Raw genomic sequence first — 20016 nt, 5'->3', positions numbered from 1 at the left:
AGACATGCTGCCTCACCTGCTGAGTTTCCCCAGAACTGAATTTCTTCATTTGCAGCATCCTATAAAGCTGCACCAAAGGACAAAGGACATTTATTGTCACATACACCAATTGGTGCAGTGAAATTTGAGTTGCAATTGCAGCAAAGCGTAAAAGTAGAGGAAAACTTCCACCACATTTTCCAATGTCAGCATTTAATTAAGAAATGGGGATTCTAATGGCTGCAGATCACTGAAGTACACAGACACTGATTTCCGGAAAATAAACTTACAAGGATTTACAAACTGTGCCTTTTGTTGCTAAAAAATGGAGGAGTTTCCTTGAAGGGGGAGCCATGGAATAGGAGATCTGGGCTTTTACCATTTCTGTTCACCAAATCAAGAAAATTAAATGATTAACTTGCAGCTGGTGAAAATCTTTGAATAAATTTGCAGTAGCAGCAAACCGTGTAACACGATTTAAAAGAGTACTGCCACAATCTGCAATCTGGCTTTTTGGATTAAAAATTCGCAGTAAATCACATATGCTGATTAGTTTGGAATGACATTAATATAAAGTAGAGGCATTGGGAGAGTCATGCCTTAGCATCTGAGTCAACGCTGGTTAGGAATGATTCATCATGCCCACAGATGAGCTCACATTAGATTGATTTGCAGTTATTACTTTTTTTTGCCCCTTCTACGAATGCTTCAAAAAAAGTATGACCACCAGTGGTCTATGACTATAACCACCAGTTTAAAAAAAACTTGCATTTGCTGCCAATGTTACCTATTTGTTTCACACTCTTATGCAAACGAAGGGGAATTCTAATACAGTTTGCAACCTTGGTTGCTATGGAATTAGTTTGCGTTTTTTACATGAATTTTAAAAAGGATTTTTTATTTTGTCTGCTGCTTGCTGCGCTGCAAACCTTCTCCGGGAGCCCGGGGAGCGTAGGCCGTGACGTCAACGAGTGTCGGCTCAACCGACTGCGACTAGGCAGGGGGCGGGAGTTGCGGTGATTGATGGTGGCAGCGGCCAATGGCCGCGCGGGGTTCCGCCAGCCGGGCCAATAGCGGGGGGAGGAGGGCGGGCTCAGGCTGGGCGACTCCTCCTGTGCAGTCGGGTTAGGTTGTCGTCGCCGGGAGGTTCCTCCTCACTCGCGTTCCTAGGCGACGCTCGCTGGCGGAGAAGCACCGGGGGCGTCTTGGAGGTTTTACTGTCAAAAGCAAGTGTGTGTGTGAGAGAGAGAGAGAAAGAGAAAAAAAAGTTTCAGGGGGCGAGAGAGGCTTTTTAAACGCGGCGCGGAGTAACTTTGTTTTAGATTACTCTTGTGACTTGCTGGGTGCTGACTGAGAGGAGAACCAGCAGCAGCAGCCGCCGCCGCCATGTCCCGCACAGATGAGGTGCACAGAATGACCGAGGGCGTCTACAAGGTGAGTGTGGCCATTGACCGGCCCCTTCCTTTCACCACCAACTTTCTCCAGCCTTACACCCCGTCCCAGCCCTGTACCCTGCCTCCTTCACCCCCATCCACCAACTTCTCCAGCCTTGCACCCTATCCCAGCCCAGCACCCAGTCTGTCCCTTCACCTCCCACCGCCAACTTCCCTCAGTCTTACTTTACACCCTCTCCGTCCCCAGTCTTCGAACCTCTCCTTACCCAACCCTGCACCCTGCACCCTTCACCTCCAACTTCCCCAGCCTTGCACCTCCCCTGTCCCCTTCACCTCCCTCCCGCCTCCAACTTCCCTTTTACCTCCTCCCGACCCTCGCACCCAAAGATCTTATAGCAGCTCCGCTATAAGATCTATGCTCGCACCCACCCCACCCCTTATACCAGCACTGCAGACCGCGCTGCTTCTCAAAAACGCCCTTTTCTTTATCTTTAAAACTTGCGTTTTTAAGTATTACATGCTCCCCGGGTGTGGCAATTGTTAAAATATGCAAACTAAGGAATGCGATGTCTGCTTTAATTTGGCACGTAAACGTATTTACATGATTATATTTTAATTAAGTAACCCGCAAGTGCATTTGAACTTTTTTGTTACACTTTTACAATGTTTAGTTCGAGTGATCTTGTGATTCTCAGGGAGGAGTTGGAATGGAAGGATCTAGATGAATCTTTTTATTTGGGGAGGAGGGTTGGTTTGGTTGCGGACTTGGGTGTGGGATCTAATTGGTGTCATGAAATAACTCGTTTTGTTAATCATTGTAGCTTTGAACTGACATTGGGCAATTTGTTGTACACACCTTCATATATTTTTAAAGTTTCTTTACATTGGAAGGGCTTGGTGAAAATTGCTCATGAATCTGCATGCAGTTAGTGTAAGAATAATTTTAATTGTAAGAGGGTATTGTTAGCATTTTTTTCCAGTATAGTTTGAACAAACTGTTTTAAAATCTAGAATGATGCGCCCGATCAATTCCTAGCTTGAGTGATTTTTTTTTTTAAATGCCTGTTTTGGAATGCGAAATGTTTGTTAATAACATGATAGCAGTCTGCCCCAGAGGATATACTCAATCCACCTTGGTCGTAAATAACTATAACTTTCCAATTGGGTTTAAAATCGTTCTGCTTTTTGAAATTGATCTTGCTGGGTAACTTTTTTTCACTTCATTTAACAACAGCTAAAGTTATAAGATAGATTAATGTAACCACTACCTGATCTTTGGGAAATGGTATAATTTCCAACAGAGGATAATTTTGGAGGTACTCTCCAAGGATTGCTCGGAGAGAACTGTTCATGAGTGCCAAAATAATCTTAGACTTGCATCTCAATTCAAAATGCATGTGAGAAATCTATCTGCAGTATGTGAACATTGCTCTAACCCATGTCTTTTTTCCAATGAAAATTGATGATCCAGTTTTATGAGTTCTGCAGTAGGCGTTATCAGCACCGTCCTGCTAAGGATCTTATTTCAAACCTTGTGTTGTGTATTTGGAGCTGCCTGATTAACCTGTCATTGTAAAAAGAAACATGTCATTGGAAATAAGCCTGCTTGGAATTGCCTGATTAACTTGTCATTGTAAAAAGAAACAGTAACACTGGCATCACAAATGTCAGCTCTATAATAAACTTCAAATATAATACCTCTGTCTAATACATCAATGTATTATGAATTTGAAGAAGAGTCCCAATCTGAGATGCCACCTATCCATGTTCTCCAGAGATTTTGCTTGACACACTGAGTTCCTCCAGTACTTTGCATCTTTTTTTTTTTTTTTTGTAAACCAGCAAGGAATGCATCGATGCCACCACATTCTTTGCTGATGCCATCAAATTAAAATGCAATAAAATTTGTGCTGGCTGTTTTTAGACTTAATTTCAAATGTTTTTTGGAAGAAGTCTGCTGTTAGTGCAGAGGATGGAGAGCACAAAATGCCAATGGCACAGAAATGGTTGATGAGTAATCAGTTGGGACTTGGGAACAGAAAAACTGGAGATGCCAATTTAAACAGAACGGTATTTGGCTCTGACCATCGAAGTGCCACAGAATTGAGATTCGTTGTGAGTAGCAGCATATTGAGTGGGTTGCTTTATTGATTCTTAGCCAAACTTCAGCTGGCTGTCCTGACACATACAGTGCTCTCCATAATGTTTGGGACAAAGACCCATCATTTATTTATTTGCCTCTGTACTCCATAATTTGAGATTTGTAATAGAAAAAAATCACATGTGGTTAAAGTGCACATTGTCAGATTTTATTAAAGGTCATTTTTATACATTTTGGTTTCATCATGTAGAAATTACAGCTGTGTTTATACATAGGTTTCCCCCCCCTTTTTTTCAGGGCACCATAATGTTTGGGACACAGGCGTTTGTAATTGCTCAGGTGTGTTTAATTGCCTCCTTAATGCAGGTATAAAAGACATCTCAGCACCTAGTCTTTCCTCCAGTCTTTCCATCATCTTTGGAAATTTTTATTGCTGTTAATCAACATGAGGACCAAAGTTGTGCCAATGAAAGTCAAAGAAGCCATCATGAGACTGAGAAACAAGAATAAAACTGTTAAGAGACATCAGCCAAACCTTAGGCTTACCAAAATCAACTGATTGGAACACCATTAAGAAGAAAGAATGCACTGGTGAGCTTACTAATCGCAAAGGGACTGGCAGGCCAAGGAAGACCTCCACAGCTGATGACAGAATAATTCTCTCTATAATAAGAAAAAACCCCAAAACACGTGGCCGACAGATCAGAAACACTGTTCAGGAGTCAGGTGTGGATTTGTCAATGACCACTGTACGCAGAAGACTTCATGAACAGAAATACAGAGTATACACTGCAAGATGCAAACCACTGGTTAGCCGCAAAAATAGGGTTGGTGGGTTACAGTTTCCCAAGAAGTACTTAAAAGAGCAACCACAGTTCTGGAAACAGGTCTTGTGGACAGCTGAGATGAAGATTAACTTATATCAGAGTGATGGCAAGAGCAAAGTATGGAGGAGAGAAGGAACTGCCCGAGATCCAAAGCATATCACCTCATATGTGAAACACAGTAGTTTGGGTGTTATGGCCTGGGCATGTATGGCTGCTGAAGGTACTGGCTCATCTTCATTGATGATACAACTGCTGATGGTATTAGCATAATGAATTCTGAAGTGTGTAGACGCATCCTATCTGCTCAAGTTCAACCAAATGCCTCAAAACACATTGGCCGGCATTTCATTCTACAGCAAGACAATGATCCTAAACATACTGCTAAAGGAACAAAAGAGATTTTCATAGCTAAAAATGGTCAATTCTTGAGTGGCCAAGTCAGTCACCCAATCTGAACCCAAATGTCTCAAACATTATGGAGGGCACAGTAACAGTGGCATTGTGCAAAGCATGAGTCGCAATAGGGAGAGCATCTTTGTGACAATAGGTTGATTAATGAGAGCTGCAACCATATTGCTAGTTTGGGAATGTACATGCCCCTGGGCATTAGCTGGGGGAATTTAACTTTTGGAAAGTTTTGAGAATTTTAAAGTCTTAATAGGACTTGGAATCACTTAAAAGGTTTTAAAGGCAAAACCTTTTTTCTCATAATTTTCTGGCTTCTGTTTTTTAATTGCTTCCCACTTGCCCTTGCTATTTTTGGTCAGAAATCATTATTCATTCTTCAACGGCATTTCTGATCTTTTGAAAACTAATACATTTTAGAAGAAAATTTAAATTATTTTGTTAATCAAGTAGATTGGACAACAGAAAGCTGGACTCCGGAGAATTAATGGCCAACAATCTTAGCAGCTTGTCGTAATTATTATTGAATTTTTAAAAGTTTAATTTAGAGATACAGCACGGAAACAGGTCCTTCACACAAATCCCCATACTTTAACACTATCCTACACACATTTACATTTATACCAAGCGAATTAGCCTACAAGACTGTATGACTTTGGAGTGTGGGAGGAAACTGAAAATCTAGGAGTAGACCCAGGTGGTCATGGGGAGAACATACAAACTCCGTACAGACAGCACCTGTAGTTGGATCAACCCTAGGTCTCTAGCGCTGTAAGGCAGCAACTCTACCGCTGCGCCACCATGCCACCCTTTTGAACAAGTCTTTTTTTGTTTGGCAAGAATTTTTAAATCTGTACATGTTATTTGTTGGGCAAATGATCGATCTTGTGAGTTGGATTTTGGGAAAACCAAAACATGTTTTGGGGGAAAGCACCATTCTATTTATATCCCCAGCTGATAGAAAGTGTTGTACCTATATACAACACTCTTGTGCAGTACATTAAGAATGCTTGTTTTGTGATAAACTTTGCTAAGTTTACAGTACAATAAGTAACAATCGTTGACTCAAGTAAGAAAAATGTAATTGGTCCTGCAGGAATTCAAAGGAAATAAATCTTTTGATGTTGAGGAGGGGCGTAGAACATCAGAGTCAATGCTAGTTTCATAGAGATTCATCAGAAATAAATTTGGCTTCAGATCAAGTTGTTTTGTAAACTGAGACATTCCATAGTTCCCAAATAAGGTTTTGTCGCCCAGTTAAAAGCAAGGTCAAAAGACTGGCAGGTCTTTGAGTTAGAATGCCTACACGAGACATGCATTGTTTTGCGCTTCAGTTTGCAGTCTGTTTGACCTGGATGAAGACTAAGCATTAATATGACCTTTTCTCATCTTTTAAAGGTATAGGCTCAGTTTTGCACTGACTAAATGCACATTTGGTTTTATTATGAACAATTGCAATGAAACAGATCAATTTTGGGTTTTGAATCTTTTCCTTGCCTTTCTATGATTGGGGTGCTATCTCATCTCCATCGCAGTGCTATTGAAAAAGAACATTAGCTTTCACATCTCACTGGTTTTGATTGTTTCCTGAATATAATACAATTTACTAATCGACAGCAGGGAGATGCCAGATTGACTTTGGCCTTTAGGTGCTGATAAATTGATGTGCACTCGCATTGAACACTGAATATTTTATCTCCAGTGTAGTGAGTCATTAAGTCAGCGCTTTCTTTCAAGTGTGAACAAGAAGGCTAAGGCTCACAGTAAAATAATTGGCAAGGATTCATAATGGAATACAGTCAATTTGTGGGTGATTCATGCTGGGTGACTTCAGAAACATTGCATTGTTTGTTATCGTTGCTGTGTGCTGATTACTGGCTGTTTCTATCCCTCCCTCTCATCCCCAATTAGCTTGTGATATAAATTGAGAAATACAAAGATTCCATGTTGAAATTGTTCCTGTTAATCCATCAACTTTGCGATCATAAGCAAATCCTAAGAAGAGGCATCACCAGATCTCAAGGGAGCATTATGCAGATTGGAGTAGCCTTGCGTTTGCCCTACCAACAAATCATTGCATCACTAGAGATCTGCAGCAGTTCATGGAGGTGACTCACTAAGAACGTTTAAGGATGAGCAAGAAATGCTGGCCTCAGTAATGCCTAACTTCTGAACATTCGCACTTGCAGGGAAACAATGCAGCCCCTGACTCTCAGTCTGAAGAAGGGTCTCAACCCGAAATGTCACCTATTCTTTTTCTCCAGAGAAGCTGTCTGACTCGCTAAGTTACTCCAGCTTTTTGTGTTGGTCTTCAATACAGGGACATGCTATTCGGCCCACTATCTCTGCGCCAGCTATGATGCTAATGTAACTAATCCCATTTTCTCGTATCCCGCTATTTCATGCCTGTTCATGTCTGTCCAAATGCCTCTTAAACATTGCTATTGTGTCTGCTTCTACCGCCTGCCAGGGTGTGTGTGACAAAAATCTTGCCTTGCACTTCTCTTTTAAACTTTCCCCCTCTCGCCTTAAAACTAGGTCCTCTAGTTTTGACATTTCCATCCTGAGAAAAAGACCCTGACTATCTAGCCTATGTGTGTCAGGTTGCCCCCTCAGCCTTCCATGTTCCAGAAAAAACATTCTGAGTTAGTCCGTCCACTCCTTATGCCTAATACACTTCATGGAGCATTCTCATGCACCCTCTCCAAAGCCTTCATTTTGGCTATAATGTGGTGACCGGAATGGCCAAGTGTGGCCCACCCATGTTTTATACAGCTCTAATGTAACTTACTGACATTTATGCTATGTTCCCCGACTCATGAATGCAAGTATGTTGGACTCTTTCTTTACCACCCTATCCACTTCTGTTGCCACTTTCGGGAAGCTATGGACACACCCCAACATATCTCGATATACATCAATGTTCCTACCTTTTACTGTATACTTTTCTCTTGCATTTGACCTCCCAAGTTTCCCCACCCCCTTCCCCCCCCTCTTGTCTCGATTAAAATTCACATGCTATTTCTCCACACTTATTTCCAATACTTAATATGTGAGAAATTACAGCAACTTTCCTTTCTTGGTTCCATCTGAAATAATACACCAAGCAGTCTGATGGATGGCTATTATTACAGTTTTAGCTCCATGAACCTATAATACCATAGAATATTATATAGTGGAACACTGAGGTGAACAACATTTTGTCCTCTTGGTGTTGCAGGAAAGTCACAGGAAGCTCTTGGATTTTCCAATGGATTTGTAACAGCACTATTTTAGCAGATCAGTTATATTTTATCATGTCAAAATCATAGTTTGTAACATTCTGCTTGAGCGTTTTTTTTGTAACAAATATTGTCATCTCAACATTGGACGAACAGTTCAGTAGTCCATGTCGTAATGGTCTTCTGCAGTTTTACTTGTCTCGTCTGTTTCCAATGGCCACTTTGGGCCTCTTTCATCACCTCTTGGTTTCTTCTGATGCTTCTGTACATTAAATGCTAGAGGGCATTGCTTTATGGTGAGAGGGGCAAAGTTTAATGGCGATGTGTGGGGCAAGTCTTTTCTTACATAAAAGTGCCTGGAACGCTTTACTGGGCGTGGTGGTTGAAGCAGGTATGTTAGTGGCATTTAAAAAAACTTTTGGTTAGCGATATGGAGGGATATGGGTTATGTGCAGGTAGATAAGTGATGGTCTTGGCATCATGTTCGACACAGATATTATGGGTTGTAGGGCCTGTTCTTGTGCTCTACTGTTCTATGTTCTATCACTGACAAAACTGCATATTTTTATAAGCACTTTTCTGGGTGATGAACATTCACCCCAATCATTATGCATATCTACTGTCTCTGGTAGACACCCCTTTGTAGTTGGATACATACATAAGACCTGCTGATTAAGCCATGTGATTTTGCTGCATACATTCAAACCATTTTCTTTCCCAGTCGTTAAGTTAGCATCCCAGTGAGTAGATTTGTGATGTATCAATCATTAATCCCCTTGATGACTCTTAGCTGCATTAATAATAGCGTTGGGAATTAACAATCTGTAGTCGGCTGATGTTTACACTACCATCATGTTTCCATATCTCTATTGCTGAGTTTTGGTTCGCTAAACAACCATTGGCATATTACAGTTACTTTTCTGATGCCATTTCATAGAGTGACACAGCGTGGAAACAGGCCTTCAGACCAACATACCCACACCGGCCAGCATATCCCAGCTACACTAGTCCCACCTGCCTGCGTTTGGCCCATATCCCCCAAATCTGTCCTATCCATGTACCTGTCTAACTGGTTTTGATTTGACGATAGTCGGTGGAGGTTGCTTTACATTGTTTTCCCTTATCATAACTATACTTGCAATAGTCAGTTGGATGGTCGTTCTATGTTTAGTGCAAGCAAGGCTTTAACTTCAGTAATAATATATGCACATGTTTCGATTAAGTATTTAAATTGGAGGCCATGTCGTTGGGTGTTTTTAATGCCAAGATTGACAGGTTCTTGATTAGTAAAGGTGTCAAAGGTTATGGGGAGAAGGCAGGAGAATGGGGTTGAGAAGAAAAGATAGATCAGCCATGATTGAATGGCAGAATAGACTCGATGGCCGATTTTGCCTAATTCTGCTCCTGTGATTTATGAAGCACAATTTGCTTTTTGCATTGCAAAAGTTCCAGCAGTTCCAAACGTTTCGACAACCGTTCCAGACATTTCGGCAGTAAAGAGAGTAATAGTCATAGTGTGATAACCGTGTGGAAAAAGAGGCCTTTGGCCTAACTTGGCCACACCGGCCAACATGTCCCATCTACACTAGTGCCACCTGCCCGCATTTGATCCATATCCTTCCATACCTGTTCTATCCATGTACCTGTCTAACCATTTCTTAAATGTCGGGATAGTCCTTGCATCAACTACCTCCTCTGGCAGCTTGTTCCGTACACCCACCACCCTTTGTGAAAAAGTTACCCCTCAGATTCCTATTTTTTTGTTTCCCCCATCACCATAAACCTATGTCCTTCGGTCCTCAATTCACCTACTCTGGGCACAAGACTCTGTGCATCTACCCGATCTATTCCTCTCATGTTTTTATACACCTCAATAAGATCATCTTCCTGCGCTCCAAGGAATAGAGTCCTAGCTTGCTCGACCTCTCCCTATAGCTCAGACCACCTGGCCTTGGCAACATCCTTGTAAATCCCTGTACCCTATCCAGCTTGACGTGCTTTAAGCTTAATGTGCCTTGTATGTGAGAATTATCATCCTGGGTATGAATATATCATGTTCATATCATAGATGATCAGCCATGATCACAGTGAATGGTGGTGCTGGCTCGAAGGGCCAAATGGCCTACTCCTGCACCTATTGTCTATTTAGCTCTTTTTATTGCTTCAAAATTAATTGGGTGAATTTCAAGCAAATATTGCAAAGGCTGCAAACCTGTCTGTTTAGCTTTTCACAGCCATGTATTGTGAATTGATTATATTCGCACTTGAGTAATAGAGGTGAAAAGTTAGAATAATTACTGATATGGTTTAAAATTGATAACTGACTTTGACAGATTAGTACGTACTCAAGGGTTTGTAGTTATATATATTTCTGTAGTTGATTGTAATAGTTGTAACAGTAAGTGGAGTACAGCAGACTGAGTTCATAGAAGACTTACAAAATATCTCTTGCATCAGCATGTTAGCCAACATAAGATTGCTTTTTCTGCCAAATTTGTGATTTCTCTAATTGAAACTTGTCCATGCCATTTATTTTCACAAAACTGCCGAATTCACTGTAATAAATGTTAGCATGTATTTGATGAATTCTGTTTAATAATAGTTCAGAATGACTAGTACGGTTTCACCATGAAATTATTGAACTATTGTATCTAATTTATCAGTCAGCACATTTATGATGATGGATATAACTACAGACTTTGAAAATCCCTCAAACTTAGTTTAGTTTAAAGATACAGTGCAGAAACAGGCCCTTCGGCCCACTGAGTCCACACATTAACACTATCTTACACACTGGGGCCAATTTTGTTTTTGCACTTATTCCAAGCCTACAGACCTGCACAACTTTGGAGTGTGGGAGGAAACCAAATTTCTCTGAGAAAACCCACGCAGGTCACGAAGAGAACCTGCAGACAAGCACCCCTAACCAGGTTCGAACCTGGGTCTCTGTCGCTGTAAGGCAGCAAACTCTACTGCTGCACCACCTTGCCGCCCCTAAATAAGAAAATTGCAACAGATTTTAATTGAACCATCTGGTGATTTCGGACAATCTCTGAAATTGTCTGTCTCCCATTATCTTTGTTTTGAGTTGTGTAAATACCAGGATTTGTAAAGATCCCTATAGTTCAACAGTAGCATTCATGGAGTTGGGTCAGATTGCATTTCATAACCAGGACCCTTTATTGACAATTCTCTTGGAGAATGCAAGAATGTTGAAAGAAGCACCAGTTTCATTCACTTTTCAGGATCTCGACTCTGCAGGCAAGGCCAGCATTTATTACCCATTCCTCAAAATGGATGGATTGCTGGGCTATTCCACAGGCATTTAATAGTCAACCACATTGGTGGGCCTGGAGTCGCACGCAGGGTAGATTTAAGGTTAGCCTATTTCCTCCTTGAAGAGCATTAGTAAGTCGGATAAATTTTTAACAAAAGTATAGTGGCATTTTTGGTCTTCATTGCTAATGACTTGTTTGTTTTTATAATTCCAGATTAGAAATCCTGGTTGTTAGGTTGGGGTTTTACTTTGGGTAGATAGACACAAAATGCTGGAGTAAATCAGTGGGACAGGCAGCATCTCTGGAGAGAAGGAATGGGTGACATTTTGTGTCGAGACCTTTCTTCAGGCTTGAGTCTGAAGAAGGGTCCCGCTGAGTTACTCCAGCATTTTGTGTCCATGTTCGGTGTAAACCAACATCTGCAGTTCCTTCCTACTCATTTTGGATATTTAATGTTTAGTTTTATGATTCAGAATGCTACCTGAAGTAATATTGTAAACTTTTCTGAATGAGAGAAATGACACCACGTAGCTTGGGGTGAATATCCATCCTCTGTTTTATGTCTGAATGGATTTAAAGTTGGCTTCTGAAATGGCTTCAGTAGAATTAACTGTCATTGCCTTCAATGTTTGCAGTTGAGGACAAATTCCTACCACTTGACTAAGTGTAAGTTTGATAGGAAAATATATTCAGAGATTCGGGTAATTTTTGTGCATCCTAGAAACTAAATAATGCATATTGTGTTCAGACCATAAATATTGTTTATATGCAAAGAGTTTGAATATGTAGTGCACTATTGATGAAAAACAATTCTGCCATTTTGTTTTCATAGACCATTATGGACCAGTTTAATCCGAGTCTTCGAAATTTTATCGCCATGGGGAAGTCTTATGAAAAGGCACTTTCCAGTAAGTTATTTGTCCACTTGTTTTATAACCTAACTTTGTTTTTAATGTCCATTATATGATTGATGTCTGTTTTGTCCTTGTTTTGATTTTGATTTTGCTTGTGTAATATGTTTGCTCATCTCCATGCATTCTCCTTCAGTTAAATGGGAGACAGGTCACTGATTCCTACTTTGGATCCCAATGTAATCTTCCATTTGAGCCATTAATCATGGGGGTGAGACAGAACTGTTCATTTTTATGTCCATGTCGTGATGCTTTGCTTGCAAAATCTGTAACTTTCAACGGTCCTAAAAAGATTTGAGGCTTGGCACATAGTGGTTTCTTCTGCTGTGGTTTTAATCCTGTTATCATGTGGACATAGTGGCTGTCTGTTGCTGAACTACATTGTGGGAGTGCTCACAATGAAATCATGATCAGTTGCTGAAGTGGCATGGCAAAATAAAGGAAAGTTGGATGAGAAGTGTAGCCAGGCATTGTTCTGGATATGCATAAAATGTTGTACCTTATCCGAAGATCTAAAGATATGGGGTCAAGTTTTGCTTTTGAAATGGAACTTTGAAGTACTTGTGAAATAGCTTAAGCTGCATGCCAAAGCCGAGGAAATTGTTTTCAATTCGCTCCAATGCACAGTAGAACTTCTGAAGCCATATTTCTAGAAGTTTTGAGTGCAAACTTTAAGATGTGCAGTATGGGAGAAGCCTACAGATGGTGGGAAGCTGGGAGGTGTAAAATAGTCTTCACATCTGGGTTTAAATGAGCCATATTCATATCAAACAATGTATTTTTGTCCACTAACACTCCTTAAACAAAACATTTTCTGAATGGTGTTTTGTATTGAATTTTGCTCCCTTGTACGTCTAATTTTTTTGGTGCTCATTTCAACAAGCTGTTCAGTGTTTGTGAGTTTGTTCACGTGTCAACATTTCATCAAAAATCTTTTTAGATTTGTCATTTTGAAGGGTCAGGTGAAAAATGAGGTATACAGGATAAGGAATTGATTGAAAAAAATAAGTGACAAGGAATTGAATGATCAGTAAAACGGTTAGGATTAATTAAATTGCAGCATGATAGTTGTAAGCAAGCCATTTATTAACAGTTTTCATTCCCTTCAATTTAAATCAAAATAATTGCAGATGCTTTAATTGAAAACCTTTTATTTAATACTTTTCTTGTTTGGAGAAGATGCAATCGGAGTTTAATGAACTAAATACAGTTGCTTTTTTCCAGGAGTAGTTCTGTTGGGGGTCTAACATTGAGCTGATTGTTAGAACCAGCTATTTAAATTGCAAGTCACATAAAATTATGTAATGCAGAAGGTGGTCGTTTGGGCCAAGTCTTTTGAAGGGGATATCCAACTAATCTCGCTCTCTTTCTCTCCTGAGATGTCTGTTTTTGTTTCCCCTTCTCCCTGTTTGAAAGTTGTTATTGGAATTGCTTTTGTCACAATTTCAGGCAGTGCAATTTGGGTCGAAAAAAATCAGCTGCCTAAAGTTGTTTTTCCCCAGTTTTCCTTCTGCATCTTCCATATGCGGAGTTTTAAAACATCGCATGGATGTTTTTGAACATCAAATCTACTCCAACCTTCTCCACGTTCCAGCTTCTCTGGTCACTACTTACAAACACCATTTTCATCTCATCCCACCCTGTTGGATGAAGTCAAGCCGTAGGCCAACTATGATCTAATTGAATCATGGATCAAACTTCCTGATTCAAATTTCCTTTGAGGTTCTTCAAGGCCTTATGTTTCTTTTGAATAGTTTGGTGCCCAGTGTTGGTCACAGTACTTTACAAAAGTTTTTTTTCCTAATACTCAATTTCTCTATTTAATCAAACCGAGGATCCCATGTGTTTCTTTCGCAACTTTGTCAACAATTCCTGCCACTTTTGAGGACTTGCGTTCACTAACAGTACAGTATCTGTTACTGAACCCCTTTTTACATGTGCTGTTTAGTTTATTGCCTTCCATCTCTAAGTTGTCGTGCTATGCATGATGCTGTTGCTTTTTGCAACGTAAAAGCAATGTTAGAAGCATTGGATTGAGCACAATTGTTGTATTGTGTTCCATTCCATTTTTGATGACCCTTGTTTTCAAAATAACCCTTTCAAGGCTTGATTTTTAAAACTGATCTTGCTGAACTTAAGATAATGCCCATAAAATCCCCTGTATGAGAGTATAATTCTGCAGAACTGATCATAATTATATAAAGGAGTGCAATTACACTGTAGTAAAGGACCAACATCTGTAGTCAATCTAAGCTCCCGTGAAGACGTGGCAAAGAACCAGCATGAAGATATGGAGTGAAATCTAGAATGTCCTGCTTGTAAAAGTAGTGTATACAAATGCAGTTGTACTTTTAAAAGGGATTTGGGTATAGAAACTTGAAGATGAGTAGGGGAAGAAGTTGCAACAAAGATGGGAGTAATTTTAGATAATAGTTCCAAAGTGCTGGAAAGTACAAAATAACTGGAATGCTACCTCTTGTGGTTCATGAACCTCCAGTGTATAATATTATATTGCACTGCATGAAAATCTGTTCTTCTGTCTTTCATCACTGAATGATCCCACGTCTCCCCAGAACAAAATAAAAATTGCCATTAAACCCACATGTAATTTTATGCATAATTATTGCACAACAAACACACTAAGTTCTGGAGCCCCTATTGCAATCTCAGAAAACGTCAATGCATTTCTTTGCCAATGCCAAGAAAGATAAATGAAATTGAAGTTAAAAAATTGATTGATCCAAAACTATTGTCTGTAACAAGTAAATCTTAAACATACAAACAATTAAATTCATAGATCAGAATTTTAATGAATTCAGAAACATTTGAAATGTTAGCAAACTTAACGTTGGCTGAGGAAGAAAACTTAAAACACAAAAGCTTTGCAGATGACAATGTACTTTAGTGAGATAATACCAAATTATATTTCATGTTGCTATGTTAAATAATTTTTAATGTAAGCAATGAATCCTCTAAGTTTGTTCAAATGGACCTGATATTAGTGATAATACACTTGCTGGTAAAAAATTCCAAAATGCTTGTCAAATCAAAATTTCCTCTAACTAAATTTGAGGCTTCAAGATACTAATTCTCAGATCTTAATGCACAAAATCTATAATCGCATCGTTTCGGGGTTCGAATCTAAATCTTTCTTACTCTGCTTTTGTATTTCCATTGCTTTAATTTGGATTAGTTGAGCGAGCTTCTGGCATTGATGTTTCCAAACCTTGCTCCTAATGGCAGACTCGTAGATCCAAATAATTTGAGAGTCATCAAGTCTGTCATCAGGTTAAGGGAGCCAAACTTAGCTGTGATGGCACCAGGAACTGATTTGTATATGCTGATCATCTGGGACCCAAGCCTAAAATGTATAATGGCTGGTCAATTTTTACTAGTGGTTGTAAATATCACTAGTTCTGCTGGGAACACCATCCTGAATTTTTGTCTCTTTTTCCACTGTTACTGTTTTTTCTCAAACTTTGTTGGATCATTACTTCAGGCCAGATGGGTGCAGAGAAAATCTGGATCAAGAAAGCTAGAACAGGTGAGAAATACCATACCGTATCAACAGTGAATCGGAGTATATTCGTGCATGTACGGAATATGCATTTTGTAAATGCTCCACTGTTTCATTCCATTACTGAGACCTGGTCTTTTTTTTTTTTTAACACCACAGTAATGAAGAGTGAATGCTGATGGCATGCTGAGCTGTTTTAAAAAAAAAATTTTTATAAACTTTTTTTTTCGCAAGCAAAATTCTGGTGGTTACCAAAGTTGGGTTGACAACATGTAAGGTCTCACTTGGTTCGTCAGCTAGCATTAAATTCGAGCCCTGAAGTTTCCTTCTTTTGACCCTCTTTTGTTGTAATGAATACTTTTGTTGCTTAATAGTTTATGGTCATTTGCTGCACCAGCACTCTGTGACTAGGTTAACAGGTGCAGTAGAACTACTTGTAAGTTTTTAAGATTCAAAGTAACAAATAGTTTGTTGGCTGTATTAAGAACTAAATTCTGATTATGAAATTCTGATGATAGGGCAGCAGTAAAATAAGACTCGTTCAATACTTGGTTGAAATTTGCCATTTTGCCTTGTTTACAATGTACTTTCAGCAGGTTTTGTTTCAATTTGAGATACAACTTGCACTATAGTTTTATTTTGTCGATGTTGAAAGTGGATGAAGAATTCTGTCTCTCCTCTCTAGAATGTTCTTTGTTATTCAGCAGAGTGAGGCCCATTGTTTGGCCCGAATATCTCTTTAAACTGAAGGAGAATATATGGAAATGAGCAATGGGAAGTCTACACAATGCAATAAATTAGTATGGTCCTCTTTTCATGTTTGGTTTAAGTGTAATGCAATATGTATAAAGTGTTTAAGTATTGCTTGCTTTGTGATCTGAGATAATTTAATCTTGACTACCTGTTTCTGAATGTTCAATCGTAAAACTGCTGATCTGTGAACTTTACAGAAAATTGTACTGTGGAAGAACATGACGGGCTAAATATGTTAACTTGCCTTAGAAGTCTTTCGGAAAGCCAATTTGAAAGTTGTTCTGCCGAAATTGTATTCTGAGCTCGGTGATATTGAAAAGATGATCTTTCTTCATTAATGACCCTGGTTAAATGGAGTAAATTAAATCTCTCTGATGCAAATGTTTGAAAATCTGTTTTAAATTGGACAATCCCCTTTTTAGTGGCCTTCTACTATAATTCATCGGAAAGATTTTCTTCAAATGAACTCTCTAAAAAAAAAATGCGTCAACCTGCATCATTGCTAAGTGAAAAGGCTTCACATTGTGGAAGAGAAAATTGGCTTTGGTTTATTTTAAAGTAAAGCCCTTAAAGATCTGTTTAATGTGTACTCGTTGAAAACTTGCATGAGTATTCAACAGGTTGGTTACAGGCTCACGATGGCGCCACGGTAGAGTTGCGGCCTTACCCAGAGACCCAGGTTCGATCCTGACTATGGGTGCTGTTTGTATGGAGTTGGTACGTTCTCCCCGTGGGTTTTCTTTGGGTGTTCTGGTTTCCTCCCACACTCCAAGGACGTACAGATGTGTAGGTTAATTGGCTTCGGTAAAATTGTAAATTGTCCCCAATGTGTAGGATAGTGCTAGTGTACACAGATTGCTGGTTGGTGCAGACTTGGTGGGCCGAAGGACCTGTGTTTGTGCTGTATCTCTAAAACAATAAAAAACCTTTTAGGTTTGTTCATTCAGACAAAACAGTTCAATTTATACAGATAAAGCACTTCAACATTATCAGAGTGATTGAGAACTAATGGCTGTATTTATGCTGTTGTGATTTGAATTGATTCTTGATGATGCTTCAGAATCTAATTTAAGTTTTTTTTTACTTAATTGAGATTGATTTGTTTTTTTTTCCAATATTGTTTTGGAGAAATTGCTATTTCCTAAAGAGGGCTGCTTTTTGTTTTATTGAGACAAATAGGAATGTGAAATTGATTATGTTAAATGGTAAACTCTGTCTGGTTAGATGATTACACTCATGTAATTCACTATTGCCCTTTAATGAGTTAATAATTTAGTAAAGAAGCCAAATCAACTTCAAAAGCAAAAATGATTTGTTTAATTTAATCCCTCCAGGTTCTCAGTGGTATATTTCCGTGGGCAATCTTCTCAAGTCATTTGCATGCTTGCACTTAATACATTAGGAAATCTGATTTAATGAACCATTTTAACATTTAAGTAAAACCAGCTTTTAATTTTGTTTACTTTTTATCTAATTGCAAGCAGCCTGATGTAAAACGTACCATGTTTCTGAGCTACTATCCTCTGATCATTATATCGTCCCTAAATAATAAAACCTCCAGCAAAATTGTTTAGAAGTATGAGGGTTGAAATACTTTTTTGTTTGCCCTCACTAAATCAGCAAAGTTCTCCAATTTTAGGTAACGAGCCTACAAATAACACTCCCCACTCCCCCCCCCCCCCCCCCCCCCCTGCACTCCTTTTTCCACTCTTTTTCCTTGGTCAATTTTCCCTCCTCCCCATCCCCTTCGATCTATATTCCTTTCCATGGCTTCTCCCCCCCACTCGCCTGTATCAATGGACAGAAACTCCAGCATCTGAGTATTTTTTGTAAACAATTACATATTTCCATCTTCCAGTTTTTAATTCTGCTTTGCATTCATTCCTTCTATTTACCAGTTCAACAAAGCTTGAATGAAAGATCTCAATTGTATTGGTGCATAAACTTTCTCACACTTTTCATAATTCCAATGATTACATCTTCAAAAGCAATTCAATCTTGACATGCTGGTTTAAAAGATTGTAATGCCAATGTTTGAATTGAGATTAGCTATGTTTAAAAGGGGGAAAATATATGTTAAATCAAAATGGTTTCTTGGTGTTAAGTCATTTAACTCTACGAATTTGAAGTGTCAGCATTATCTACAAACCTGTTTTCTGAAATCTCAATATTTCAGGTGTGTCCTTTGCAGCAAAAGGTTATTTTGAGACCCTGGTGAAAATGGGTGAACTAGCCAGTGATAGCCACGCTTCCAAGGAGATGGGTGAGTAGTAATAGTAATAAATCACCAGGTTTTGATGATTGTGTAATTCAACAAAGACCAGATGCATCTGCAAATATTTTTGGTGTTTTTAATATCTGTACTTCATTTAAAAGTGACGATCTGAGCATGCCTAATCCTGCTGTAAGTTTTAAGCAAAAATGGACCTCTTGAATTTTTCATTTCTTAATCACATCTTATAGCCGGTGTGGGAATGTGAAATATAAAAAGAAAATGCTGGACATACTAATGTAATAAGGGTAAAAATGCCTTTTTGTTTGCCCTAAGCAAATCAGTAAAGTTCTTCAATCTATCCTTAACCTAACCTCTCCTATCCCCCAAACATATGTGGGGAAGATTTTTCATCAGAGCGAGGAAGCAAAGGAAAACGGGTACATTTAATGTTTCCAAGAAAGAAAGGGTGGATAGAGCATGAGGCTTTTCTGTGAGAACCTGGCACAGATTGGTGTCAGTAGAGAAAGAGTACTGAAAGCTTGCTAAACTGTCTGGAGGTGGTATAACTCAAGGAGATAATAGAGAAAAGGAAAACTGAGAATTTTGTAGGAACTGTATTATGGAGAGCAGATTCTTGGAAATCTGAAATAAAAGGGGATGCTGGAAACTGCAGCAGGTCAGGCAGCATCTGGAGAGGAATTACAGAGTGGTTCATTATGTTGACCTGACCTGACTAACCTTGAGGTAACTGTTGTGGACAGAGCAAAGAGGTTCTGCAAAGTGTTCACCCAATTTTTAGTTCCTCTGTAGTTCTTCCAATGTAGAGGAGACAATGTTGTGGGGGAAATTGCTTTGTGAGTATTAAGTTGGATTTACCAGTGACAATCCTCAAAAACGAAAAAGGAATGCCAATCCCAATTTGTGTTTACATAGGCATGATTCTAGATGGTTCACCAAAGTACTATGGAATCAGTGGGCGCCATGATAATTTGCCTGACAGGAGTGGAGGAAAGTCCAATTATCTGCCTTTTCAGTTCTTTGTAAATGGATGCTATTGTATGGGATGCTATTTTATTGATGCAGTCCTTGTGGTAATATATTTTTAACTTGTGCCAAATGATTCCCATGTTGTAAATAATGAATTGCAGCACACAGCAGTGTTTCTTTGCAGGATTTTTAATCTGGAGCACTCGCACAAGCCCACAGGCAATATTTTTGTGTGTATGTGTTTACAGTCGCATATTTCAAACTTCCTGTCCCCCTCCTTCCCATATTTAAGGTAATTGTAAGTTTTAGTGATTTAGAGACGGCTGTATGTTGATCCTGTTTCGGCTTTTGGGAGTTGCATAGAAGACATTGATACCAGCGAAATGCTTAAAATCAAATGGGGTCATTGGAGTTGCGCAGCAGAGAAA

The 20016-nt window shown here is 39.2% G+C and overlaps 1 protein-coding gene across 4 annotated transcripts in view; it reads left to right on the top strand.

Moving 5' to 3' along the window:
- The first annotated feature begins 1094 nt into the window (after positions 1 to 1094).
- The window catches only part of baiap2 (BAR/IMD domain containing adaptor protein 2), a 95028-nt gene continuing 76106 nt past the window's right edge, over positions 1095 to 20016 (top strand). For 2 of the 4 annotated variants that reach the window (XM_033044238.1, XM_033044239.1), the window contains exons 1-4: positions 1098 to 1413; positions 12038 to 12113; positions 15616 to 15660; positions 18563 to 18649. In XM_033044238.1, coding sequence (XP_032900129.1) covers positions 1366 to 1413; positions 12038 to 12113; positions 15616 to 15660; positions 18563 to 18649 — 256 coding nt within the window. In that variant the 5' untranslated portion in view covers positions 1098 to 1365. Of the gene's footprint in view, positions 1414 to 12037; positions 12114 to 15615; positions 15661 to 18562; positions 18650 to 20016 lie in introns of all 4 variants that reach the window. The other 2 variants (XM_033044240.1, XM_033044241.1) reach the window with 1 other exon arrangement.

This window comes from Amblyraja radiata, chromosome 26, assembly GCF_010909765.2.
Source record: "Amblyraja radiata isolate CabotCenter1 chromosome 26, sAmbRad1.1.pri, whole genome shotgun sequence".
In the NCBI taxonomy this organism is placed as follows: Eukaryota; Metazoa; Chordata; class Chondrichthyes; order Rajiformes; family Rajidae; genus Amblyraja; species Amblyraja radiata.
Note: the sequence above shows the minus strand (reverse complement) of the source record. Positions and strands in the feature narration are given on the sequence as shown.